This window comes from Enhydra lutris, unplaced genomic scaffold (genome assembly GCF_002288905.1).
Source record: "Enhydra lutris kenyoni isolate GAN:26980312 unplaced genomic scaffold, ASM228890v2 scaffoldscaffold68, whole genome shotgun sequence".
Taxonomy (NCBI): domain Eukaryota; kingdom Metazoa; phylum Chordata; class Mammalia; order Carnivora; family Mustelidae; genus Enhydra; species Enhydra lutris.
In genome coordinates this window covers 12,980,466-13,008,209 of record NW_019154152.1, presented here as the reverse complement: position 1 = coordinate 13,008,209, position 27,744 = coordinate 12,980,466, and the positions used below count along the sequence as shown (strand labels likewise).

The 27,744-nt window shown below is 37.6% G+C and overlaps 1 protein-coding gene across 5 annotated transcripts in view; it reads left to right on the top strand.

Moving 5' to 3' along the window:
- Positions 1-27,744, top strand: part of LOC111159580 (C2 calcium dependent domain containing 3) — a 153,319-nt gene that overhangs the window by 43,066 nt on the left and 82,509 nt on the right. For 4 of the 5 annotated variants that reach the window (XM_022522115.1, XM_022522111.1, XM_022522114.1 and 1 more), the window contains exons 8-16: positions 1,513-1,660; positions 11,186-11,337; positions 12,112-12,318; positions 13,003-13,115; positions 16,630-16,748; positions 18,565-18,687; positions 21,458-21,952; positions 24,838-24,989; positions 26,783-27,029. In XM_022522115.1, coding sequence (XP_022377823.1) covers positions 1,513-1,660; positions 11,186-11,337; positions 12,112-12,318; positions 13,003-13,115; positions 16,630-16,748; positions 18,565-18,687; positions 21,458-21,952; positions 24,838-24,989; positions 26,783-27,029 — 1,756 coding nt within the window. The remainder of the gene's footprint in view (positions 1-1,512; positions 1,661-11,185; positions 11,338-12,111; positions 12,319-13,002; positions 13,116-16,629; positions 16,749-18,564; positions 18,688-21,457; positions 21,953-24,837; positions 24,990-26,782; positions 27,030-27,744) is intronic. The other variant, XM_022522112.1, reaches the window with a different exon arrangement.

Below are 27,744 nucleotides of genomic sequence, written 5' to 3'. Positions count from 1 at the left end.
CCAAGAAGTAGAGCTTCAAAAAGGAACAATGCTCTGAGCTAGAGAAGCCCTGTGTTTGGGAAGTTGTTAGTTGGGTTGTAGCAGTTAGAGAGCTATTCTTACCTTTGAGAGAGAGATTTCTATAGATCAGTAGTTCTCAACTGAGGGGCAATTCTCTCCTACTCCCAGCCCCATGGCACATTTTGTAATGTTTAGAGGGGTACAAAATGTACCGGATAGCTCCCAATGACCAAGAATTATCTAACCGACGGTTGAAGTAGTGCTAAATTTGAGAAACCCTGCTTTAGCTTTAAAAAAATGAGAAAAGGAACATTAATTGAGTATCTGTTTTTTCCAAGAAATGTAGGAACATGATCTAATTTGAAGGTAGTAATTATATGCTACTCTCTTGAGAAATTAAAGACGGAAATGGGGCACCTGGCTGGCTCAGTTAAAAGAGCATGTGACTCTTGATCTCAGGGTCTTGAGTTTGAGCCCCACGGTGGGTATAGAGACTGCTTAAATAAATTTAAAAAAAAGAAGGGGAGAAAGTATAGCAACTAGCATGAAAGGGAAGCAAAGTTGAAAGAATTAATAACAAATACTTAGCACAGCGCCTGGTACATTTAATAAATTTTGCTTTTATTTTTAATAACATGTTCATTAAGAATTCAGTAAGTCCTTTACAGGTATTTATTCAGTACCAGTTATTTTAGGAGAAACAAAAATGAAGTATACATGTACTTGTATGCTTATATTCCTTATCGATTTACAAACTTTTGGGGATTCTTAATCTCAAAAAACAAACAGGGTTGCTGGGGGTTGGGGGAATCGGGATGGAGTGGCTGGGTGATGGACATTGGGGAGGGTATGTGCTATGGTGAGGGCTGTGAAATGTGTAAGCCGATGATTCATAGACTTGTACCCCTGCGGCAAATAGTCCATTATATGTTAATAAAAATAATTTTTAAAAAAATCTACAAACTTTTTGTAAGTAGGGTATCTGTTTTACTTATTTCTATATCACACATGGAATTAATCTTGCCATAATTAACCCTAAATACACATATTTTTGCTTAATGGAAGAAGGCATATTTATGAATTCTTCACAAAAACAGCATGAGCTTTTAACTCATTGAATTATAGATAATTCTTTACCTTCTTTTCCTCCCTGCTAGACCATAAGCAGTTTAAGAGTAGAGCAAGTTAGTTTAACCATCTCTGTATCACTCAAGACCTAATACCATGCCTGGCACATAATAGCTGCCCAGAAAAGAAAAAATGTTTTTAAATAAATGAATGAGATCATAATCAGGGTCAGTAGTTTATTTTTGAATACTAGCTGTTGGCATCCCAGAGGAAGGAGAATATAATATGAAAATATTTATCAGAGAGTCTTCTCCCTAATGTGAGTCTTTTGCTTAACATATCTTCTTTAATGTTTAGAACTTTAGAAGGTTTTCAATTAGAAAACTATAGCTCAACTAAAACTTCTTTTAATGTCCTTTTGCTTTGTTTTTCTTACCTCTACAGTGCTGAATTATCCCAAGGTCAGTACTGGAATGGGCTTGGCTCTCCTCCAGATTCCCCATCTCCTGGGAGTGATGTGTATTGTAGCAGTGAGCTGAATGATCCTCAGTATGACCAGAGTCTCCTGGAGAGCTTATTTTACACGGCACCTGTAAGTCATTGAATCTACAGCTTTGGAAATTAGAGAACAAGACTATTAATAAGATTATTAAGTGTAGGCATATTACCACTTGCCAGACATTTTATGTATGTCATTTTTCTTTTCCTTTTAAAATTTTTTTAAAAATTAATATGTAATATATTATTTGTTTCAGGGGTACAGGTCTGTGAACCATCGGTCTTACACAATTCACAGCACTCACTGTAGCATATGCCCTCCACAGTGTCCATAACCCAGCCACCCTATCCCTCTCCCCAACCTCTAGCAACCCTCAGTTTGTTTCCTGAAATTAAGAGTACATGTCATTTTATAGATGAGGAGACAGGCCTAGTAAGGTTAAGAATTTTAGAGGTGGCTGGCTGGCTCAGTTGGTACAGCATGGGACTCTTGATCTCAAGGTTATGAGTTCTAGCCTCACATTAAGTATATATAGAGCTTACTTTAAAAAAAAAAAAAGCATTTAGAGAGATAAAGGATATGAAATGGTAAAAGAAAGAATGACCCGTCCAGAGAAGCAATTTGTGCACTGCAAGGGATCTAATTTGAACTGACAAGAAGATATGTGGGAAAGTCATCATCAGTAAGGCAGCCTGGCATGTTGCAGAAAGCCTTTGAATATCAAGTGAGGAGAAATGACATGATCAAAATGGTGGTTAAGAAATGTTAATCTAGCAATGATTTAGGGAGCTAATTTAGGGGAGAATACCTGGAAGGAGATAGGAAGCCGCTGGGTTATTGGAGGTATGAATGAGAGTGACAGCAATGCGGTTGGAAATGAAGAGATAAATTTAAAAGATATTATGAATTATTAGCATTTCATGACTTTCTGTTTTAAAAGTCATCACTGATACTCTGTTACTTGTGGGATAAAGAGAGAATTTAAATTTATTACCCATTTTTGGTATGACAGGGAATTTACATGTTATCTATTATTTTTATTTCTATTTTTTTGTTTTTATTAACATATAACGTATTATTTGCCCCAGAGGTACAGGTCTGTGGATCATCAGGCTTATACATTTCACAACACTCACCATACCTTCCCCAATGTCTATAACCCAGCCACCCTTTCCCTACCCCCCACCAGCCCCCAGTTTGTTTTGTGACATTAAGAGTCTCTTATGGCTTGTCTCCATCCTGATCCCATCTTGTTTCATTTTTCCCTTCCCTACTGCCGACAACTCCCCACCCTCCCTCAAATTCTTCATATCAGAGAGATCATATGATAACTGTCTTTCTCTGATAGACTTATTTCACTCAGTGTAACACCCTTTAGTTCCATCCACATCATTGCAAATGGCAAGATTTCATTTTTGATGGCTGCATAGTATTCCATTGTACATATATACCACATCTTCTTTATCCTTTCATCTGTTGATCGACATCTAGGTTCTTTCCTTAGTTTGGCTATTGTGCACCTTGCTGCTATAAACATTCAGGTGCACGTGCCCTTCAGATCACTACATTTGTATCTTTAGGGTAGATACCCAGTAGTGTGATTGCTGGGTCGTAGGGTAGCTCTATTTTCAACTTTTTGAGGAACCTCTATGTTGTTTTCCAGAGTGGCTGCACCAGTTTACATTCCCACCAACAGTGTAGGAGGGCTCCCCTTTCTCAGCATCCTCTCCAACATCTGTTGTTTCCTGACTTATTAATTTTACCATTCTGACTGGTGTGAGGGTATCTCATTGTGGTTTTGACTTGTATTTCCCTGATGCTGAGTGATGTGGACACTTTTTCATGTGTCTGTTAGCCATCTTGATGTCTTCTTTGCAGAAATGTCTGTTCATGTCTTTTGCCCATTTCATGATGGGATTATTTGTTCTTTGGGTGTTGCGTTTGATAAATTTTTTATAGATTTTGGATACTAGCCCTTTATCGATATGTCACTTGCAAATATCTTCCATTCTGTCAGTTGTCTTTTGGTTTTGTTGACTGTTTCCTTTGTTGTGCAAAAGCTTTTGATCTTGATGAAGTCCCAGTAGTTCATTTTTGCCCTTGCTTCCCTTGCCTTTGGTGATTTTTCTAGGAAGAAGTTGCTGCAGCTGAGATCAAAGAGGTTACTGCCTGTATTCTCCTTAAGGATTTTGATGGATTCCTGTCTCACATGGAGGTCTTTCATCCATTTTGAGTCTATTTTTGTGTGTGGTATAAGGAAATGGTCCAGTTTCATTCTTCTGCATGTGGCTATCCAATTTTCCCAACACCATTTGTTGAAGAGACTGCTTTTTTTTTTTTTTTCCATTGGACATTCTTTCCTGCTTTGTTGAAGATTAGTTTACCATAGAGTTGAGGGTCTCTTTCTAAGCTCTCTATTCTGTTCCATTGATCTGTGTCTTTTTTTTTCTGTCAGTACCATACTGTCTTGATTACAGCTTTGTAATAGAGCTTGAAATCTGGAATTGTGATGCCACCAACTTTGGCTTTCTTTTTCAACATTTCTCTGGCTATTTGGGGTCTTTTCTGGTTCCCTATGAATTTTAGGATATAAAAATATAAAATATAATAATATAATATAAAAATATATTTTAGGATATATTTGTTCCATTTCTTTGGAAAAAATTGATAGTATTTTGATAGGGATTGCATTAAATGTGTAGATTGCTTTAGGTAGCATAGACATTTTCACAATATTTGTTCTTCCAATCCATGAGCCTAGTTAATATTTTTCCATTTCTTCATGTCTTCCTCAATTTTGTTCACGAGTACTTTATAGTTTCTGAGTACAGATTGTTTGCCTCTTTGGTTAGGTTTATTCCTAGGTACCTTATGGTTTTGGGTGCAATGGTAAATGGGATCGACTCCTTAATTTCTCTTTCTTCTGTCTTGCTGTTGGTGTATAGAAATGCAACTGATTTCTCTGCGTTGATTTTATATCCTGACACTTCACTGAATTCCTGTATGATTTCTCACAGTTTTGGAGTGGAGTCTTTTGGGTTTTCCACATAAAGTATCATATCATCTGCAAAACTGAGAGACGACTTCTTTGCCAATTTGGATGACTTTTATTTCTTTTCTCTGTCTGATTGCCGAGGCAAGGACTTTTAGTACCATGTTGAATAGCAGTGGTGAAAATGTACATCCCTGCAATGTTCCTGACCTTAGGGGAAAAGTTCTTAGTTTTTCCCCACTGAGAATGATATTCACTGTGAATTTTTCATAGATGGCTTTGATGATACTGAGGTATGTACCCTCTATCCCTACACTGTGAAGAGTTTTGATCAAGAATGAATGCTGTACTTTGTCAAATGCTTTTTCAGCATCTATTGAGAGTATCATATAGTTCTTGTTCTTTCTTTTTATTAATGTATTGTATCAGATTGATTGATTTGTGGATGTTGAACCAGCCTTGCAGCCCAGGAATAAATCCCACGTGGTCGTGGTGAATCATCCTTTTAATGTACTGTTGGATCCTATTGGCTAGTTTTTTGGTGAGAATTTTTGCATCCGTGTTCATCAAGGATAGTGGTAAGTCACCTTTTTATGGGGTCTTTGTCTGGTTTTGGGATCAAGGTAATGCTGCCTCATAAAATGAGTTTGGAAGTTTTCTATCCATTTCTATTTTTTGGAACAGTTTCAGGAGAATAGGTATTAATTCTTCTTTAAATGTTTGGTAGAATTCCCCTGGGAAGCCATCTGGCCCTGGGCTCGTTTGTTGGGAGATTTTTGATGACTGCTTCAATTTCTTACTGGTTATGGGTCTGGTCAGGTTTTCTATTTCTTCCTGGTTCAGTTTTGGTAGTTTATATGTCTCTAGGAATGCATCCATTTCTTCCAGATTGTCCAATTTGCTGGCATATAGTTGCTTATAATATGTTCTTATAATTGTTTGTATTTCTTTGGTGTTGGTTGTGATCTCTCCTCTTTCATTCATGATTTTATAATTTGGGTCCTTTCTCTTTCTTTTTGATAAGTCTGTCCAGGGGTTTATGAGTCTTACTAATTCTTTCAAAGAACCAGCTCCCAGTTTCATTGGTTTGTTCTACTGTTCTTTTGGTTTCTATTTCATTGATTTCTGCTCTAATCTTTATTATTTCTCTTCTCCTGCTGGGTTTAGGCTTTCTTTGCTGTTCTTTCTCCAGCTCCTTTAGGTATAGGTTTAGGTTGTATACTTGAGACATTGTTTCTTGACAAAGGCTTGTATCACTATACTTTCCTCTCAGGAACGCCTTTGCTGTGTCCCAAAGATTTTGAACAGTTGTGTTTTCATTTTCATTTGTTCCCATGAATTTCTTAAATTTTTCCTTAATTTCCTGGTTGACCCATTCATTCTTTAGTAGGATGCTCTTTAGCCTCCATATATTTGAGTTCTTTCCAACTTTCCTCTTGTGATTGAATTCTAGTTTCAGAGTATTGTGGTCTGAAAATATGCAGGGAATGATCCCAGTCTTTTGGTACCAGTTGAGACCTGATTTGTGACCCAGGATGTGATCTGTTCTAGAGAATGTTCCATGTGCACTAGAGAAGAATGTGTATTCTGTTGCTTTGGGATGGAATGCTCTGAATATATCTGTGATGTCCATCTGGTCCAGTGTGTCACTTAAAGCCTTTATTTCCTTGTTGATATTTTCTTAGATGATCTGTCCATTTCAGTGAGGGGGCTGTTAAAGTCCCCTACTATTATTGTATTATTGTTGATGTATTTCTTTGCTTTTGTTACTGATTGTCTTATATAATTGGCTGCTCCCGTGTTAGGGGCATAGATATTTAAAATTGTTAGAACTTCTTATTGGACAGACCGTTTAAGTATGATATAATGTCCTTCCTCATCTCTTATTATAGTCTTTGGCTTAAAATCTAATTTATCTGATATAAGGATTGCCACCCCAACTTTCTTTTGATGTCCATTAGCATGGTAAATTGTTTCCACCCCCTCACTTTAAATCTGGAGGTGTCTTTGGGTCTAAAATGAGTTTCTTGTAGACAGCATATCAATGGGTCTTGTTTTTTATCCATTCTGATACCCTGTGACTTTGATTAGGGCGTTTAGCCTCTACATTCAGGATAACTATTGAAAGATATGAATTTAGTGCCATTGTATTGCCTGTAAGGTGACTGTTACTTTATATTGTCTCTGTTCCTTTCTGGTCTATTACTTTTAGGGTCTCTCTTTGCTTAGAGAACCCCTTTCAATATTTCCTGTAGGGCTGGTCTGGTGTTTGCAAATTTTTTTTTTTAAGATTTTATTTATTTATTTGACAGATAGAGATTACAAGTAGGCAGAGAGGCAGGCAGAGAGAGAGAGAGGAGGAAGCAGGCTCCCTGCTAAGCAGAGAGCCTGATGCGGGGCTCGATCCCAGGACCCTGGGATCATGACCTGAGCCAAAGGCAGAGGCTTTAACCTGCTAAGCCACCCAGGTGCCCCTGGTGTTTGCAAATTCTTTTAATTTTTGTTTGTCCTGAAAGCTTTTTATCTCTCCTTCTATTTTCTTTCTTTCTTTCTTTTTTTTTTTTAAAGATTTTTTCCATTTATTTGACAGACAGAGATCACAAGTAGGCAGAGAGGCAGGCAGAGAGAGGGGAGGAAGCAGGATCCCTGGTAAGCAGAGAGCCCAATGTGGGGCTCGATCCCCGGACCCTGGGATCATGACCTTAGCCGAAGGCAGAGGCTTTAACCTGCTGAGCCACCCAGGCGCCCCTCTCCTTCTATTTTCAATGACAGCCTAGCTGGATATAGTATTCTGGGCTGCATATTTTTCTCGTTTAGTGCTCTGAATATATCATACCAGTCCTTTCTGGCCTGCCGGGTCTCTGTGGATAAGTCTGATGCCAATCTAATATTTCTACCATTGTATGTTACAGACCTCTTGTCCCAAGCCGCTTTCAGGATTTTCTTTGTCACTAAGATTTGTCAGTTTTACGACTAGATGAGGGGGTATGGACCTATTTTTGTTGATTTTGAGGGGGCTTTCTTTGCCTTCTGGATTTTGAAGCTTGTTCCCTTTGCCATATTAGGGAAATTCTCTAATTTGCTCCAATATACCTTCTGCCCCTCTCTGTCTTTCTTCATCTTCTGAGATCCCAATTATTCCAATATTGTTTCATCTTATGGGGTCACTCGTCTCTCGAATTCTCCCCTCGTGGTCCAGTAGTTGTTTGTCTCTCTTTTGTTCAGCTTCTTTATTCTCCATCATTTGGTCTTCTATATCACTAATTCTCTCTTCTGCCTCATTTATCCTAGCAATAACAGCCTCCATTTTTTATTGCACCTTATTAATAGCTTTTTTTATTTCAACTTGGTTGGACTTTAGTTCTTTTATTTCTCAAGAAAGGGATTCTCTAATATCTTCCATGCTTTTTTCGAGCCCAGCTAGCACCTTGATAGTCGTCATTCTGAACTCTGGTTCTAATGTATTATTATGTCCGTATTGATTAGGTCTCTAGCCGTCAGTACTGCCTCTTGTTATTTTTTTTTGTGGTGAGTTTTTCTGCTTGTCATTTTATCCAGATAATAGATGAATGTGGAAACAAAATACTGAAAGGGTCTCAAAGACTCCAGAAAAATATACCCTAACCAAATCAGAAGAGACCTGAAATGGGGGGGAGAGGAAAAGGAGGGAAAAAAAAAAAGAAAAAAATATGTATATATGAGACTGGTGAAAAGAACAGAGCCACCCACTTGATTTTGGGTGTATTCCAATCTCTTAGAAGAAACTACCTCTGAAAGTTCAAGGAAAGAAAAATATATATATATACAAAAATAAGGGTAAATATGGTGAAGAGATGGTTGACTCTAAAGATGAAAATTTAAAAAGATTCTAAAAAGGAATTGATAAGTTGGTTGGAAAAAGAAAAAAAAAAAGGAGAGAATGTGATCAGGCTGGAGACTAAAACAAAGCCATGTGCTAGATTTAGGGTATATTTTGATCTATTAGAAGAAATTGTATCCCAAAATTTTAAATAAAAAAAAGTATGTATACAAAAAATAAGGGTAAACACAATGAAGGGATAAAATATGACTATAACAATGAAAATTTTGAAAGATTTTTTTAAAGGTATTGATAAGATAAAATAGTTAAAAAATGTTAAAAGAGGAAAAGTTAAAAAATAGAGTAAGAAAAAAATAAAATTAAAAAAAATTTAACTTTGCAAGACTAAAGAATCGTAGGAAAAAAGCCATGAATTCTAATGTGTTGCTTTCCCCTAGCTCTGGAGTTCCACAGTTCTCATTGAGTAGTTAACTTGGTCTTGGCTGCATGTTGTTGCTGATCTTCTGAGGGAAGGGCCTGTTACAGTGATTCTCAAATGTCTTTGCCTGAGGTGGAATTGCACCACCCTTGCCAGGGGCCAGGCTAAGTAATCTGCTCATGTTCGCTCTTAGTAGCTTTTGTTCCCTGAACGCTTTCTGTAGAGCTTTGGGAATAAAAATGTCAGCCACCCATTCTCCAGCCGTCCAAGTCGAGAGCGGGGGGCCCCACTCCTCAGTGTACCCTCAGAGAAAAGCAGTGAATCCCTCCTGTCTCCCTGGTGTCCAGCCATACTCCGTGCTCCCCTGGCTTGTGACTGAGCATTTCTGTCTCTGGTACACAGCCCTGTTTGGAGTTTCCAAACCCAGCAGACTCCTACTGTGTGCTCCTGTGCTGTTCCTCCCTGAGGAGGAAAGAGGACGTCTCTCTGGGTCTGCCACTTGTGGATCCCTGCTCAAAAAGCAGTGGCCCAGGGACGCCTGGGTGGCTCAGTTGGTTGGGCAGCTGCCTTCGGCTCAGGTCGTGATCCCACCGTCCTGGGATCGAGTCCCACATTGGGCTCCTTGCTTGGCGGGGAGCCTGCTTCTCCCTCTGCCTCTGCCTGCCACTCTGTCTACCTGTGTTCACTCTCGCTCCTCTCTCTCTGACAAATAAATGAATAAAATCTTAAAAAAAAAAAAAAAAAAAAAAAAGCAGTGGCCCAGCTGTGCCTTAGATCACGGTTTAAGGTAACCGCGAGCTGAGAACATACTCTTCAGCTCCATCTCTGTAGCCGGCTTCCCCGCTCTAATACCTGGGAGCTCTGCCACACTCAGACACCCCGGTCTTTCTGTGACCCTGCGGGACCTGAGACCACATGGTCTCAGCAAGGATTCCACCCCACGCTTAGCCACTGGTGCAACGTCCCTCAGCAGAGCAGACTTCTAAAATCTCTTGATTTTGTGCTCAGCTGCTCTACCGCTTGTGGGGAGCCGGTGCCTCCCCCATGGCTTCGGATTCACTTCTCCACACGTCCTACCTTCCAGAAGGTAGTTTATTTTCTGTTCCTAGAATTGCTGCTCTTCTTCTCTATCTCCTGTTGAGTTTGTAGGTGTTCAGAATGATTTGATAACTGTCTAGCTTAACTCCTGGGACCTAATGATATTTCAGTCTCATACTCCTCCACTGTCTTGCTTCTTATCTATTATTTTTGAGTACTGTGCCAAATGTTTTAAATTCATTATTTCATTTAATTCTTTATCTAGCCCAATATGATAATGTTTTCTTTTATACATCATGATATAAATGCTTAGGAGTGTTAATTACTTGTAAATAATGACATCATCTCATAAGCCTTATGTATGCATTAGAATCTGATCTTGACTTACCTCCCTAACCTTATCTCCCACATTTGCCCTTTACCCTCCAGTCATACTGATTGTCTCATCACTCCACAAACATTGTAGTTCTTTTTTTATCTCTGTATTTTTTGCTTATACTGATTGTTCTACTTCGAATGTTGAAATGCTTTTATACATCTGATAAAATCTTTATTCTTCAAAAATCAGCCGATTACCTCTCTGAAGAAGCCATTGTACACTTCTCCAAGCAGAGTTTATTGCCCAGATTTCCACAGGATCCTGGGACATTCAGACAATATTTTATGATACACTTTCTCAAGAACAAGACCATGTCTGCATTATCTTTGTATTACCAGTACAACAAAGCCTGATGAATATTGAGTGTACTCAGTGAGTACTTAGTGAATAAAGGAATGAGTTTACGAATGGCACTGTGTAATCCCCCATGCCATTTGACCAAAATAATCTTAGAAAAGATTGGCTGATGAGGAGTGAACCAATAGACCATGATGCAATGAAAGATCAGGGAGTTAAAATGTACATGTCCTTTCCCAGGGTTTGATGTTCTTAATATTGAATAACATCCAGAGCTTAGAAATTTAGCATTATGAGCCTGTGTTTTTGATTCCTAAAATTCTTAATTAGGTGACATTGTTCCATTTTGCCTCAAACTGTGATAGAAATACAGGCCTTGGTATCTGGCTTTGGTACTAGATACATAATAGATAGTAAATAAGTAATGATTGTTATTATTGTTGAAAATTTGAAAGAAGGGTCTATTTTCATTTATTTTCTTTGAACTGAATTTGTAGGTTATTTTTATATACCAGGAGAAATGTGGGATTATCTCCCTGGCATCAGTAATCTCTTTAAAAGAATGATATATGTGCAGAGAAGAATTTGATTACCTTTAGAGAAATGTTTTCTTTACCACTCTCCCTAAAACAATTTTTTTTTAGTGCCTCTCTTTTTGTTTCTTCCCCCCGTAGAAATCCGATACCAGCATCAGTGATTTCTTCAGTGAAGATGATATTGCCCCTTCTAAAAAAATGAACCAGTCAAAACTTCTTGCCAAATCTCCTAAGCTTGTGGAGTCAAGTGATCCTAAGTTGAAGAAAAGGGCAGCAGGCAAGAAAAATAGGTGAGGCTATGATTGAGGCAAAAGCAAAGGAAGACTCCTAAAGTAAATGATTTGTATTTGCCCAGCACTATCATCCTAGTTAAGTGAGTTCACTAAGTAGTTCACTAAGTATTGAATCCTTAAAAGTGTAATAATATGAAAAGAGGGATACAATAAAATGGTTGAGAAAGCAGAATTCTAGGTTGAATGTGTGCTATACTAGACTGTAGAAAATATGAATAATGAAAACGAATACACAGAAGTGATGATAGTAGTTATATTGAAGTAGTAGGTTAACTGAGGTGTAATGCCTGTAGCCCTTATAAGAAAAGCTAATTCTGGGGGCTCCTGGGTGGCTGTCTTTAAGTGTCTGCCTTTGGCTCATCTCATGATCCCAGGGTCCTGGGATCGAGCCCCACATTAGGCTCCCAGGGAGCCTGCTTCTCCCTCTACCTGCTGCACCCCCTGCTTGTGTTTCCTCTCTGGCTGTCTCTCTGTCAAATAAATAAATAAAATCTTGGAAAAAGAAAAAAGAAAACCTAATTCTGTAACATCTGTTTCTATACTTGTGTGGAGATGAGCCTTTATGTTAGAAGAATGGTTTTACATTTTTTGAAATTTCTTTCACTCTGGGTTAGGACCAGAATTCTATTGATTAAAGTCATCTCTCAGTCCTTGATAACTTGTGAATTAGATACTTGGCTCCCCTTCCTCTTTACTCTTTTTGCCTGTACAAACTAGATCCTTTCATGTTGGGCTTTGGACTGTTTCACTGTCTATATGAACTCCTTTCAGAAATTTGGTTGAACAACAGATATCAGAAACTCCAGAAGATGCCCAAGTGATGACACTAAGTGTGGATAGATTGGCCCTTTTGGGTAGAACACATTCAGTCAGAATCATCATCGAAACAATGATAGTTCCTCCAGATAGTCCCCAGATGACCTCTGGCAAGAAAAGCTTTTCTGGCAGACCACTTAAGCTGACAGCAACAAAAAAGCGGTACGTCTCTAACATGGAAAAGCTAAATTTGATATTTCTGGAATGTGTGTGATGGTAATAGTAATTAATAAATAATATATATAATATATAAAAATATATAACATATGATAAAAAATAAAATTATAAAATATATAATTGTATAACATTTTATGATTTATAAAGTACTTTAATATGAATCCATCAACAAAAATGTTTTCAAAAATGAATTCCTCACTAGGTGTCAAGGCCAATACTAGGTAAGTGTGAGAAAAAAGGAAATTGAGACCCTGAGTCTGTTGTTATATACTTTACAGTCAGCACAATACAGACATATTTAAGAGGCTGTAGGATGCAAAATGGGTGTTTTATATTAAAAAATACTTTGGAAGATTTGTAGACATTCTGTGATAATTTTCCAGCTTCTACAAATATCAAATCATTGTTATATGCCTGAAACTAATATGTTATATGTCAGTATGTCTCAATAATAGATAGGTAAAAGACAGAGTAAGTAAACTATGCGAGCACAAGGTAGAACTTGCCTATAGGATTGGTGAAGGCTTTCAAGAGACCAGATAGGTCCTCTGAGGATCTGAGATGCTGAATATAGGACCTTGAAAGATATGTAGGATTGATCAAATAATAAATATGTTCATTTGTTATTTGGTTTATGCTTAAATCACTTTTTTTGGTTTTGATTTTTAGCACCTTCTTTGTGGAATATCACTTTCCTGTGGGCTTTTCTAAAAATGGATTGGGAAAGACAGCTTTGATCACCGAGGTCGTTCGACTTGCCTCCAGTAAAATTACAGATGGAAGTAAGAGAAAGACTAGTTTTCTCTTCCTTAGACATTTTTACTGTGGAAGAATTTTTCAATCCCTAAATATTCATCTGACTTTTATAGTACCATAAAATCATAGAGTTAGAAAGAATTGTGAAGTGAATCTACCGTCATTCTTTTGTTTTATAAGTGAGGACACTGCCCCAGAGGCACTATGACTATCCTGTTGCAAGGCAGCAAGTCAGTAACATACCTGAGACTAGAATGCAGAGCTCCTGATGCTTAGAGCACATTCGCTGGACTCTTGCCATTTTTCTTTTATTCCCTTTTTAAAACAACTTTATCAAGATATAATTCACATATTATACAATTTAACCATTTAGGGTATTCGTTGAACCCATTGAAGAGTTCAGTGATTTTTGTATATACAAAGAGTTGTACAACCATCATGATCTAATTTTAGAACATTTTCATCCCCCCAAAAGAAATCTCTTACTCATTAGCATTCACTCTTCATTTTCCTATCTCCACCCCCACCCACACTAAACAACCCCTAATCCATTTTCTGTCTATCATTTTACTCATTCTGGACATTTCATGTAAATGGAATCATACAGTATGTGATTTTTGTAACTGGCTTCTTTGACTTACCATAATATTTTCAAATTTGATCTATGTTATGATATGTTTCAGTACCTTTTTCTTTATTGTGGCTGTATAATATTTCATCATATGACTATATCACATTTGGTTATCCATTCCTCAGCTGATGGGCATTTGGGTTGTAAAAGTAAAAGGGTAATATAATAAACATTTATGTTCCTGTCATCCAAAGTTATATAACTTTATAACAGATTTTGTGAGTTTCTTTGCATTGGTTATCCAGTTTGATCCATGAACAGTTCATCAGTATTGAATTCCTTCTCTGGGAGGTAGTTTATTTATTTATTTATTTTTCTCTGGGAGGTAGTTTAAAGAGTAAAAGATATGGTCCTAATTCTCCTACACATTCAAGTAACATTCCAGTACAGCCTGGTAATGATGGATTTTTAAATTTTTATTTTGCTTTGTTTTATTTGTTTTTTTAACTAGATATAATCCATTCACTTGGTTCAAAATCTTTGTAGGCAATGTTGTAAATTTTCTATTATTCCTAAGGTATTTCATGCATATATAAGCAAATATGTTTATCCTTTTTTGCCCTCCCATTTTAATCCAAGTATTAGTGTACCTTATGCCCTGTTCTGTACTTTGTCTTTAACAGTGTATCTTAGTAATTTTTTCATACCAGGACATAAAGAACTCAGTCTTCCCAGTCCTTTATGGCCACATAATATTCCCTTATATGACTATGCCATAACTTAAACACCTCTTATTAATATATTACTGTTTAGGTTGTTTTCAGTCTTACTGTTAAAAACGGTGGTTCAGGGGCGCCTGGGTGGCTCAGTGGGTTAAAGCCTCTGCCTTCGGCTCAGGTCATGATCTCAGGGTCCTGGGATCGAGCCCCGCATCGGGCTCTCTGCTCAGCAGGGAGCCTGCTTCCTCCTCTTTCTCTCTGCCTGCCTCTCTGCCTACTTGTGATCTCTCTCTCTGTCAAATAAATAAATAAAATCTTTAAAAAAAAAAAACAAAACGGTGGTTCAATAGAAAAATTTTGAACATGCATCATTTCTCATTTGATATGAGTATATCCAGTACAAACATTAAAAATACATATTTACTCTTTTTTTACATTTTTAAAAAATTTAAATTCAGTTTAATTAACATATACTGTATTATTAGTTTCAGAGATAGAGTTTAGTGATTCATCAGTTGCATATAACACCCAGTGCTCATTCCATCAAGTGCCCTCCTTAATGCCCATCACCCTGTTACCCCACCTCCCCACCTCCCTCCCCTCCAGCAACCCTCAGTTTGTTTCCTAGAGTTAAGTCTCTCACAGTTTGTATCCTTCCATGTTTTTAGTTTTTTTTTTTATTTTTCCTTTCCTTCCCATGTGTTTATCTGTTTTGTTTCTTAAATTCCACATATGAGTGAAATCATGTGATATTTGTCTTTCTCTGACGTTTGTCATTTAGCATAATACCCTCTAGTTCTATCCAAGTCATTGCAAACCGCAAGATTTCATTCTTTTTAATGGCTGAATAATATCCCAGCATGTATGTGTGTGTGTACACACATACTACATCTTCTGTTTTATCCATTCATCTATCGATAGACATCTGGGCTCTTTCCATAGTTTGGCTATTGTGGACATAGCTGCTATAAACATTGGGGTGCATGTGTGCCCCTTTGAATCACCATATTTGTATCCATTAGATAAATACCTTGTAGCGCAATTGCTGGGTCTTAGGGTAGCTCTATTTTTAACTTTTTGAGGAACCTCTTTTCTGTCTTCAAGAGTGGTTGGGCCCCTGGGTGGCTCAGTGGGTTAAAGCCTCTGCCTTCAGCTTGGGTCATGATCTCAGGGTCCTGGGATCGAGTCCCACATCGGGCTCTCTGCTCAGCAGGTAGCCTGCTTCCTCCTCTCTCTCTCTCTCTCTCTACCTGCCTCTCTGCCTACTTGTAAAATAAATAAAATATTAAAAAACAACAACAACAACCATTTAAAAAAAAAAAGAATGTTTGCACCAATTTGCATTCCCACAGTGTAAGAGGGTTCCCCTTTCTCCGTATCCTTACCAACATCTTTTTTTTCGTGTGTTGTTAATTTCAGCCATTCTGACCGTTGTTCCATTCTGTAGATATAGAAAAATTTGTTTATCCATTCATCTGTTGATGAGCACTTGGGTTGTTTATAATTCTTAACTATTACCAATAAATCTGTTATAAACATTCTTGTACAATTGTTTGTATGGACATATATTTCCTTTTCTCTCTCTCTCTTTTTTTATAAAGAGTTTATTTATTTATTTGACAGAGATCACAAGTAGAGAGGCCACAGAGAGAGGAGGAAGCAGGCTCCCTGCTGAGCAGAGAACCTGATCTGGGGCTGGATCCCAGGACCCTGAGATCATGATCTGAGCCGAAGGCAGAGGCTTTAACCCACTGAGCCACCCAGGCGCCCCCTGAGCGCATATGTTTGACATTCATTTCTCATAGCAAAACTAGAGCAACAGAGCACTGCTTATCTTCTCTGTACTATATGCAGGCTTTTCTCTTTGTCTCTGCTCCTTCAATCCCTACAACCCTAACACTTTTGTGAAATTATGCTAACTAGATTTCTTTTTTTAATTTTTAAGATTTTATTTATTTATGTGAGAGAGAGAATGTACAAGCAGGGGGAAGAGCAGAGGGAGAGGGACAAGCAGACTCCCCGATTAGCACAGAGCCCGACTGACTGCAGGACTCAAAACCAGGACCCCTGAGATCATGACCTGAGTAGAAGTCAGACCCTTAACTGACTAACCCACCCAGGTGTCTGACTAGACTTCTGAAAGAGATTTTAGTTAGATCAAAAGGGAAACAGGTTGTGTCAAAGCATGGATTGATGATGGCTGTAGTTGGGTGGACTGACATGTGCTTATGTGTTTGGTTCTCCTTACAGTGGTGAATTTCCAGCAGCGATTTGTGTTTCCGGTACATTTTGGTGGCCCAATGATAGAACACTGGTGGAATTCCAACCTCACTTTCCAAATTTACACAAAGAAAACCCCACAGAAAAAGGTACTTAAGTGATTTTGACTTTCGCCTTATCACTACACTAGGGAATTAGAATATACTTAAAATTATATTCCTACCTAAACTAGGAATTTCTCCAGGCTCAATCACTGCTTATTATTGTTTCTTATCTCTGTTTGCTATTTGTTATAAGTGAGATATGCTAAAGGCACTACACAAACACACTAGCAAATTTAATCATTACAGCTCTGTGAATTAGGTACATTATTATCTTTATAGACAAAGAAACTGAGATTTCGTGAAGTTCAGTAACTTGTCTAAGATCACTCAAGCTAATAAAAGATAAAGCCAGGCAGGACTCTACCTCGTGTTCTGACTTTAGACCCTAAGTTCTTAACCTCTTCACTGTATTCCCTACAACAGAGAGGGGACTATTTGAACTGATACAGGTTATAAGTCTTAATTTGAGACCCTGTTTCTTATTTTCAGGTAGAATATATAGAGGTCCAAGATAATACAAGGTGGATAGCAGTTTTGATCATCTTATAAACTTATTCCAAGTTTATAAAATTCACTTGCAATTGGTACAGCATAAATCGATAAACTATGTCCTGAGCAGTTTTTAACTTATTTCAGTAAAACTACTGAAATCTTTCTAATCTTTGATCTCCTCTTGGTATGGATAGCATGAGGAATGTATCTTGAGGGTTTTTTTTTGTCTTTTCAGAGGATATAATTAATACAAGTTCTTTTTGAAGAATATACTAAAATAAGAAGAGGTGGAAAAACACATAATTCTATAACCTCAAGACTGCCTCTGCAAATGTTTCAGTATATTTACATTGAATCACCTAGCTAATGGCTTCTTTCTAATGAAAGAGTTGTACGTGTTTTTGGCAGAGAACTTGAGAAAATATTTCTGAAAAGCAAAAACTGTCTATAATCCCATCACCAAGAAATAACTTAATATTTATGTTTCACTTTTGTTTTTTTTCAAATGGGTTACAATACATTGGCAAATCTTTGGCAGTATTAGGATAATTTTATTTACAGTTTTTTTATCCTGCTTTTTAAAAAATTTAACATTATCTTTATAAATATTTGAAGATTTGCTATATATTACTTAACACCCTCTTTTTACCAAACATGGTAAATACTGTTCATACTGTTCATATTATTTCAGACTTTTGTAAATGCTATTGACTATATATTATTGCATTGTAACAATGTGCTGTAATTAACTTAATTCCTGATTATTGGACCTCTTGTTATTTCTGATTGTTAATTTTTGAAGTATACATATTCGTCTCTAAGCTTTTTATGTATTTGTTACTTCTGTAGTATAAATTCCCAGAAGTGGAACTACTGGGCTTAAGAGTGAATATTTAAAGCTTCTAATATTTACTGCCAAATTTGCTGTCCAGAAGTATGTTGCCAGTTTACATTCCCAATTTCACACGTTTATGATAGCCTCTTTTGCATCAGGTATATTTTGTAATTTTTCTAGCTTAATGTCAAGAATTTGTATCATCTAAATGTTATTTTTCATTTTTAATAGTGAAGTTGAACCCTTTTTGTAAAGAACTAACTCTTAAAATAGAAAAAATATTTTCTTCCAACCTCTTGGTGACTCATGAAACCCTCTATAATCTTCTAGAGAGAAGTAGTGACACCCAGAATGGGGACCAAAGTATGGCAGAATGTAGGTTGCCACTTAAAGTTGCCTCAGTCAAATAGTTAAGCTATTTACTTCATAAAGCCTGGGCTCCTTTCTAAGCTGTACTGTGTTATCACTTCAGTTAAAATCCCCTGTGGCTTGTCTTTAATTTAACCTAAAGTTTTTCTTTCCTTCTTCTCTCAGCCAGAAGTCATTGGATCTGCATCACTGCCTTTACGAACTGTCATTCAGTCTGAGTTGCTTTCTTTCAGTAACCAGCTTCCAGTGCAACAAGAGAATGGTCAGACTCCACTGGGCCCCCTTAAGGTACATAGATACACATTCAGGTAGTCAAGTATTATGGAATATGTATTACTGGCTGGCACTGAATGAGAAAAATCAGGGTCTCTCCTCTTGCAACTTCTGTTAAAATAGGGCAGCAGAGTTGCTGTGAAGGAAATAAATAGTAAAATGTGAAAGTGAATACCTGGGAGAAAGTAGGGGGCTTTTGGTCAGAGAAGATCTAAAGAAGTGACATTTTAGGTAAGATTTGAAGGAGAGGAAGAGGCCACCAAGTAATAAGTAGAGGGAAGATCATTCCAGAGAAGGGGAATAACACATGCAAAGGCCCTAAAGCAGTATGGTTGCCTTAGGATAGGGAGCCAGGAGGGAGAATGGTAGAAAATAAGATTGGACTGGCATGTGGAAGCCATATCATTCAGAGCTTTGTAGATCTATGTAAATGGTTTAGATTTTATCATAAGAGCCAAGAAAGGACATTGAAGTGGGACAATGACATTTGAATTACTTTTTTTTTTTTTTTTTTTTTTTTGAGAGAGAGAGCACAAGCAGGAGGGGCAGAGGGAGAGGGAATCTGAAGCAGACTTCACGCTGAGCATGGAGCTCGATGTGGGGCTCAGTCCCATAACCCTGAGATCACGATGTAAACCAAAACCCAGAGTCAGATGTTTAACCAACTGCACCACCTAGGCACCCCTGATTTACATTTTTAAAAGGTAACAGTGGAAAATACATTGTAGGGGACAAGAAGAAAAATAGAAACTTACATTAGTCCAGAAAAGAGATAACTGATGGCTTGGAGTAGAGTAATTGGATATAAACAAGGAAATAAGTGACTGAGTTTATGGTCTGGTGGAATGAATTCTGATGTATAATTCATTGGAGAGAGGGTTCTTTCCTTGTATTCAGAAGCTACGGGATTTCTTAGATGGCAGAATTTGAATGTGTGGCTTCAATATAGCTTTGCCTTATTGTTCTGGTGAGCTTTTAAAATAATCACAGCCATACCTATGACATTTCCATGGCTCTTCATTATCCAAAAGATAAAAATACAGGGCTCCCCATAAAGTCCTAGCCTATCACTTATAGCTTCCCTACCAATAGCCATGTCAAACTACGTAAAGAATCAATAAGGTATCATGCTGGTTTATACATCTGTGGTTTTGATCTTGATTTTCATGCTACTGCCTCCTCTTGGAAGCCCTCTCTGCCTACTTTTTGGTCTTCTCAGTAATAAATAACATTTAGTCTTAAAGACTGGTGTGATTGTCATTATGAAAAATTAACACTACATTTCTCTTCCACAATCAAAAGTTTTATATTTTGTTTGCCTAGTTCAATTCTGGACTGCAAGTTTAAAAATCAGAAAAGAAGAATTAATGGAACTGATGGACTAGAAATTGTTTCTGTCCTGGCTGTATTGCAGGAAGTACTGTTCTAGATAGATTGTTGTCCATAATTAATAGCGAGAAAGAAGTTTGCTGTGGGTTTTAAATAAAGGGAACAGCAAGTCCCCTTTTATCCCTAATGACTTTAAACTTAGAGAAAAATTGCAAAAATAGTACAAAGAACTCACATACCCTTTACGGAGACTCACCAATTACTAACATTTGTCACATTTGCTTTATAATCATCTACCTCCTATCTCTCCCTTTCTCACTTGTCTTTTTTTCTTTGTCTCCCTCTGCATCCCCCACACACACACCCACACACAATTTTGTTCTGAACTATTTGAGAATATGTTATAGACATCTTGCATCTTTTCCCCCAAATTCTTGTATTTCCTAAGAACAAGGACATGATCATACACAACACTGTACAGTTATAAAAATCAACTTAACCTTGATAATGTCCACAGTCCATATGCAGATTTCACCAGCTGTGCCAATACATCCATTTATAGAATTTTTTTTTTCCAGTCCAGGATTATCTATCACATTTGTCATCTCTCTCTAATCTCCTTTATTTTTTTTTTAAAGATTTTATTTATTTATTTGACACACAGAGAGAGATCACAAGCAGGCAGAGGAGGGGGGAAGCAGGCTCCCTGCTGAGCAGAGAGCCCAATGCAGGACTCTATCCCAGAACCCTGAGATCATGACCTGAGCCAAGCCGAAGGCAGAGACTTAACCCACTGAGCCACCCAGGCACCCTCTAATCTCCTTTAGTCTATAACAGTTTTGCAACCGTTCTTTGTCTTTGAGTACTTTGATATTTTTTAAAAATAAAGCCTGTTATTTTGTAGACTGTCCTCCATTGAGGTTTATCTGAATCACTTACCACTATAATGATTGTAAGGTGATGATTTTTTAACTCCTCCCTTCCTTATGTTTTTACTAGTTGCATTCTACTATACAGAATAGTTGTCCTTTTTCCCATATTTATTTTTGTTGGGATAGACTCATGGACTTTTACATTATTCAATAGGTTCTAATCCATTACTATTATTATTCATTTTGATGCTCAGATTGTCCCAGATTTGGCCAATGTGAGCTCCTTTGATTGAATTCTGTATCCTTTCTTCTTTCAATATGCCTGCATCCTTTTCTGAGCACTTCCTTATTTTCCAGCACAAGATGATGTTCCATGTTCATCTTGTATTATTGATAAATCATCTGTCTAGCTTCTCTTAATCCTAATAAGGTAATGTATATACAGTCTATTAGTGTTCTTACTATTATGGTATTTGAGAATGAGTTAATTATTTTCTAACAATCCAATTTGCCTCTGGCTCCAAAATTCTGATTCTGATTTCAGAAGACATACTTACTAACTCTCTTCCTTTTGTGTTTTATAGGTAACTGTAGAGCTTGTTATAGATAACAAGGATTTCACTGGTGTGAATACTAAATTAAGTAGCAGCACCCAACATAGCCCACCTTGTGCTCTTACAAGTCCAGATAAGACACTGTCTGAACCTGGTCAATATGTTACCTGTACCAAAAATCCAGAGAACCTCAATCAAATTCACAAAGAAGCTTCAAAGAAAGTGCCAAATTTGGTGCTCCCCAACTCAAAGTCACCAAGCCCTGTCACATCAAATCCTTCAACCTTCATGGCTGTGCCAGCCTCTCACGATTTAGCAAATCAGACAAATGGGTCAACAAAAGAGACTGCTTTGCTATTGCATGTGCTGTTGATGGTTCCAGATGGGAAAGATTTCATTACTGGAGAATCTGATAAACAACCACTGTGCAATGTTTATTTAAATTGCAAACTTTTCAGCACAGAGGAAGTCACCAGATCTGTCATCGCATGGGGCACAACACAACCAGTCTTTAACTTTTTACAGGTAACTTTGTACATATCTTAACCTTCCATATCCATTAGGGATGTATGGGGGCAGAGATGTGTGTGTTTCCCAAATCATAATTCCATTATGAAAGAAACCTAGAATGTTCAGACTGGGAGAGACCTTTGTAATTGTCTGTCATATGGACCCATTCCCACTGTGGGACTGGAAAAGGAAAGGACATTGTCAGCATTTTAAAACTTGTGTCTTCATTTCCTTTTGTTCTGTCTCAGCTGATATGGTTTCCCACTGTTTCTTTGCCTGAGTTCTGAATTGTATTCCTTTCGGCTTCCTCTAGAATTAAACTTTCCCCATTCTTTTCTGTATCTCCAAACTCTTCACTCAGTCAACTTTTTAATATATTTTTTCTCTCCTTTATTCCTCCTCTTATTTCAGTACTTATCTTGCTTGATTTCTCTGTAGGATTTGATACTTTTGCTTAAATTGTTTCCTTTCTTTATTTTTGTAACTCTACTCTCTTACTTTCTTCCTGAATCAACAACTATTCTTTTTCGGTCTATGGGCCAGTAGGAAAAGAGTGGTGACCCCAACACTTCTTTCTCTCTTTCTCTTACCTTTAATTACTGTTGCTCCTGTTCATTGTTCCTTGGTACTCTTTCAAACCAGTCCTCTTTTCCCACAGCCACTACTTCTATTCCCATAGCTTCAGCTATTATTTTTATGAGAATAACTTCCAAATCCATATTTCCATGTAGGCCAGCTTTTCTGATCAGGTTTCTGATCTCTCTAACTGCTGGTCATCATCCCCAGATGTGTCAAAAGCACTGTACACTTGGCTTAGACCTAATGTGCTGCCTGCCATATCAGTGGTATTCAATAAAGGTTTTAATTTTAATTTCTCAATAAAAAAGGAATTCAGATATGTCAAAATCTGATTTTATTATTTCTTCCAGATCTGTTCCACCTCCTCCTATCTGCCCTAATTCATATTGTAATGTACTCAGAAACCCAAGCAGAACCTGAGAGGTATCCTCAACTCTTTATTACATAATTATTCACCAAATCCAATAGATGCTGCAAACTTAATTATCTCCAGAATAAATCTTCTTACCTAAACTCAATTGCCAGTGCTTTCATTCAGGCCCCCTTTCTTATTACAGATGGCCTTCAGTCTAGTCTATTTCTGGTCTTTCCCTAACCATTCCTTTTTGTATCAGTAGGGATGATCTTTCTAAAACATTAACCTGAATATTTTCCTCCCCTGCTTTAAACTTTTCAGTGATTTCCCCATAGCCTTTAGAATAGAATCCAGATGTCTACTGTGGACTGCAAAACCCTTTAAGAACTGTCTTCCCTTCAGAACTCTTCCCTTCACACTAGATAGTGGCAGTTATGTTCAGCTACTTGATGTTTCATAAACGTTCTCTTTTCCTACTGCTGTGTCTTTATTTTTTTATTTTTTTTTTTAAGATTTTATTTATTTATTTGACAGAGATCTCAAGTAGGCAGAGAGAGAGCAGGAAGCAGGCTCCCCGCCAAGCAGAGAGCCCAATGCAGGGCTCGATCCCAGGACCCCGGGACCATGACCCAAGCTGAAGGCAGAGGCTTTAACCCACTGAGCCACCCAGACGCCCCACCGTCATGTCTTTACATGTACTTTTCCTTCTGCCTTGCATTTCCTACTCTACCTTCATGACTCCTATTAGACAGAGGTTTTTGTACTAGTTAACTGCTTTTTTTTCCCCAAAATTTTATTTATTTATTTGACAGAGATCACAAGTAGGCAGAGAGTCAGAGAGAGGGGGCGTAGCAGGCTCCCAGCTGAGCAGGTCGATGCAGGTTTCAATCCCAGAACCCTGGGATCATGACCTGAGCCGGAGGCAGAGGCTTAATCCACTGAGCCACCCAGGCACCCCTGTACTAGTTAACTTCTGTTTATCCTTCAGATTTTAAGGTTACTTTCTGCCAGCAGCTTTCTCTGGAATCTCCCTAATTGTAGGTTAGGTCGCTATGTTTCACTCATTTTATTTCACAGAACAGAAATGTACTTAGGGTACCTTATATAATTGGAGTTTCTTATATGGATACAAAAGTAGGTCTGCTCAGGTTCTCTGCTCTTGTCTTTCTCTCATCTTGCCATATATCATTTCTGGTTTCACCCTTTTGCCTTTCATATTTTCTATTGGTTTTATCCTGGGGCTTATCTCTCTTCTGCTGATTCAGTTATACTACAGTGTGGGTCCCTTCAAATTGGTGGACCTTTGATTCTACCATTAATTTAACTGACTCGCTCTTAGCTGCAGATCTCTGCTTCTCTTTGTGACTTTTCCTTTCTCTTTCAGCTACCAGCTGACAGGCCAGTTCTCGAGTAATTTTACACTGATCAACAGTTAGCTTGTTATTTACCATGACGTTGTTGGGCAGAGCTTTTTGCACTACGCCATACCACCTAACCCGTGGATTGGCTGCCCTTTGATTAGGTGCTCAACCCTTGTCTAATCAGTAGCCAGCTTTCTTTCAAAAACATGGGGCAGGGGGCAGTAAAAAAAAAAAAAAAAAAGTATCTCTCAGCTGGGGTTTACAAATGGGTTATTTGGCCTTAGAACTAGGCTTGGCTGAGGTGGGCAGGCAGTGATTGACATGTCTCACAACCTTCTCTGTGTCCTCAGAGCCCCATCTTTATGAGCTTTGTTATCAGAGAACTCATACCATTTTGTATTTGGTCTTTATATGTTGGTCACTTACACCAAACTGACTTCTCTTGAGGATACAGAGCAGGTTTTATTTTAATGTCTTCAGCTCCTAGCACTGTACATGGCTTTCAATTCAAATTGGGCTTTCAGTTAGTACTTGTTGAATAAAAGCATAGATTAATCCTTTGTCTCAGGTGTGGGTTTTTGTTTTTTTGATTGTCCTCTCCCCAGGTGATTCCTGTCTCTCTGTCTTCCAAATACCTGGAAAGGCTGAAGAACAACGTGATGGTAATTGAAGCGTGGAACAAATTGCGGAGCCCTGGACAGGACAAGTTGCTCGGGCTGGTGAAACTCCCCCTCCATCAGTTTTACATGTCATTCAAGTAAATAGGATCTTTTGGAGTGTTCTTTACTTTTCATCTTTAGCTTTGTATGGACTGAAGAGGAATTCTTTTGGTTTGCAAAAATAACTAGCATGATAAAACCTTGGAGGACTTTTCTCAATTTTACCACAATGGCTGCACTTTCTCCTGTGTTAAAACAGTTTTACAGATACTGCTTACCATGTTTCAGGCCCTGTGCTAAGAACCTTACATATATCAAGTCCTTTAATCCTCCTGAGAGTTTTCTAAGGCAGGTAATTTTTATTTCCCCTGTTTTACAGATGAGTTAACAAAGGCGCAGAGGATTTAAATAACTTGTTATATATATTGTAAGTAGTAGAGCCAGGGTTAGAACCCAGCAAGTTCTACTGCTTCACCAAGAAGCTCTACTGCCAACCCCAACCCTAACCTCACAAAACTAATGGTTTAGTTCTCTCTCACAAAACCTTTAGTACTATTTATTTCACCTATTTGCAAGATTTCTATACTGAGTGTTGTCTTTTGGACCTTCACATTTGATCACTGTACCTCACTTTTCACTGTGCAACACCCCAGTGGGGTATTGATTTATCTAAAGGTTATTTCTGTCCTCACTATAGACTTCATTTTTTCTTTTGGTTCAAGGTACTGATTTTTAGTTATTTTAGTGCTGACTTCTTTTGTAACAGCCTTCTTATGGTTCTGTGTTTAAATGCTGTTTTACATTTTACGGAGAGCCCTTTTGTGAGCGCAGTTTGACGAGAGCCTTTCTGTAACCCCGGGAACTATTGTCATTATCCCCTTTTTACAAATTAGGAAACTTATCCTTTGACTTGCAGAAGTCAGCCTCTTTGGCTTCTTTTCATCATCTATAAAATGAGGGTAATGATAGACACCCCTGTCTTCCTTATGGCGCAATTGTGACAGTCCAGTAATAAGTGGGTAAGCCTTCTGTGAACAGTGAAATACTTAAAATAGTAACAGTGGAAAGCATGGTCAGGCTAAGGAGTGCTGCTGGAATCATGCTGTCTGTCAACTAGGCTTTTTCCGCTTTTTTAGTTATGATTAATGTGGTCTCGTACTTCCCTTCCCTTCTCACTTCATTAGACCCCGTTCTTTGCTAAAAGAGCGTAAAACATTAGCTACCAGTTACTGAGTACTTTTATCTACTAAGTATTATAGTTGGTATTTTAGGTTTGTTATCTCATCTAATCCTAATAACTGCCCCTTGATGGAAGTTTTATTACCTACATGTTACAGAAGAGGAAACAGACTTAGAAAGATTAAATTGATTACTGAGAGTCATTCAGCAAGTAAGTAACAGAGCTAAGACTTAGCATGGTATAATGAAGAGTATTTGGACTTTTTCTCATCTATTAATGGTGGATAATATCAACTTTTGCAGCGTTAGGATTATAGATGGCAAATATTAATGATAATATTATCCACATCGTATCTGCCAGATTCCAAAGTCCATTTCAAGTTGACCACACTTCCTCCCTGTAAAGTAATGCAATTCAGCAAGCCTGTACTGAGGTAGCGCTCAATCCCAGATTCTGGGCTTGGGGTCATGATGATAACAGACATAAATCAGACATTCTTTGCTTTCAAATTGCTACATTTGGAACTTAACTGCCTGATAATTTTTATTTGATGAGCTATGATAAAATCATGTTTTTTCAAACCAGTATTTTCTAGTTTGTAGACCCATTTTTAACAAACTGAGAAAATAAGCCAAGTAGGAAATGCAGTAGCAGCTCTGTGACATAATTGATGATTGTTATTTGCTCATTTGCAATATTCTCTCCCTCTAGAGATCCCAAAATTTCTCGCCTGCTGCTTGATGCTCAGTACCCAGTTGTTGCTGTTGACAGCTACATGCCTGTGATTGATGTGTTCTCAGGCCACCAAAACGGGAGTCTTCGTGTCTTTTTAGCCATGGGTTCTTCAGATCAGATAATGGCACTGCAGAGATTAAAGAATGAAGAAGGAACACTTCCTCCCTTCAGTCCTAGGCCAGCCCATTTTCTGGACCAGCCATCTACAGCATCTGTTAATGTGGTAGTGACTAAACACTTGATTGTTTACAAAAACCATAATCTCATTTTAAGTGTACAACATGATGCTTCAATATAGGTAACATTGTGAAAGGATTACCAACCACAATGAAGCCATTTAACATTATCAGTCACTTCACCTATTTACCTTTTTATGTGTGTAGTTGAGAGCACTTAAGATCTATTTGCAAATTTTAAATTTCATAATCTCATTTTATCTTGTGTGTTTTAATGAAACCATTGCTCCAGATCCTTATTTCAGTAGAGAAAAGGAACATAATTGCACTCCAATGCATGCTGTAGATCCAAGCAATTATTTTTGTGTTTTAAATATATATCTGTCCTTCTGAGCTTTTTGAATTTATAAAAAAAACTCTAATTGTCAACCACATCCTAATCCTCTAATTTACTAAATTAATTAATTATCTTTTAGAAAGTTGGGGTGAACCTAAGACTGCATTTTAAAAGGTCTTAATTAAAAAGAAGATAATCCGGGGGTGGGGAATATGGGTGGGAGGTTGACAATGATCCCAAATGTAGGCCCACCAAATCTTATTCTGTTTATTAACCAAATCCACGCTGGAAAGTTATAGTGAAGTTCCTTGCTTTTCTACCAGTAAATTTTTAAAAGTAATTTGTACAGTGCTGTACAATTGAGAAAGCACATTGATATACTTTTGCATGTTTATTTCCCTAATACTACATGAGGGGAATCATTG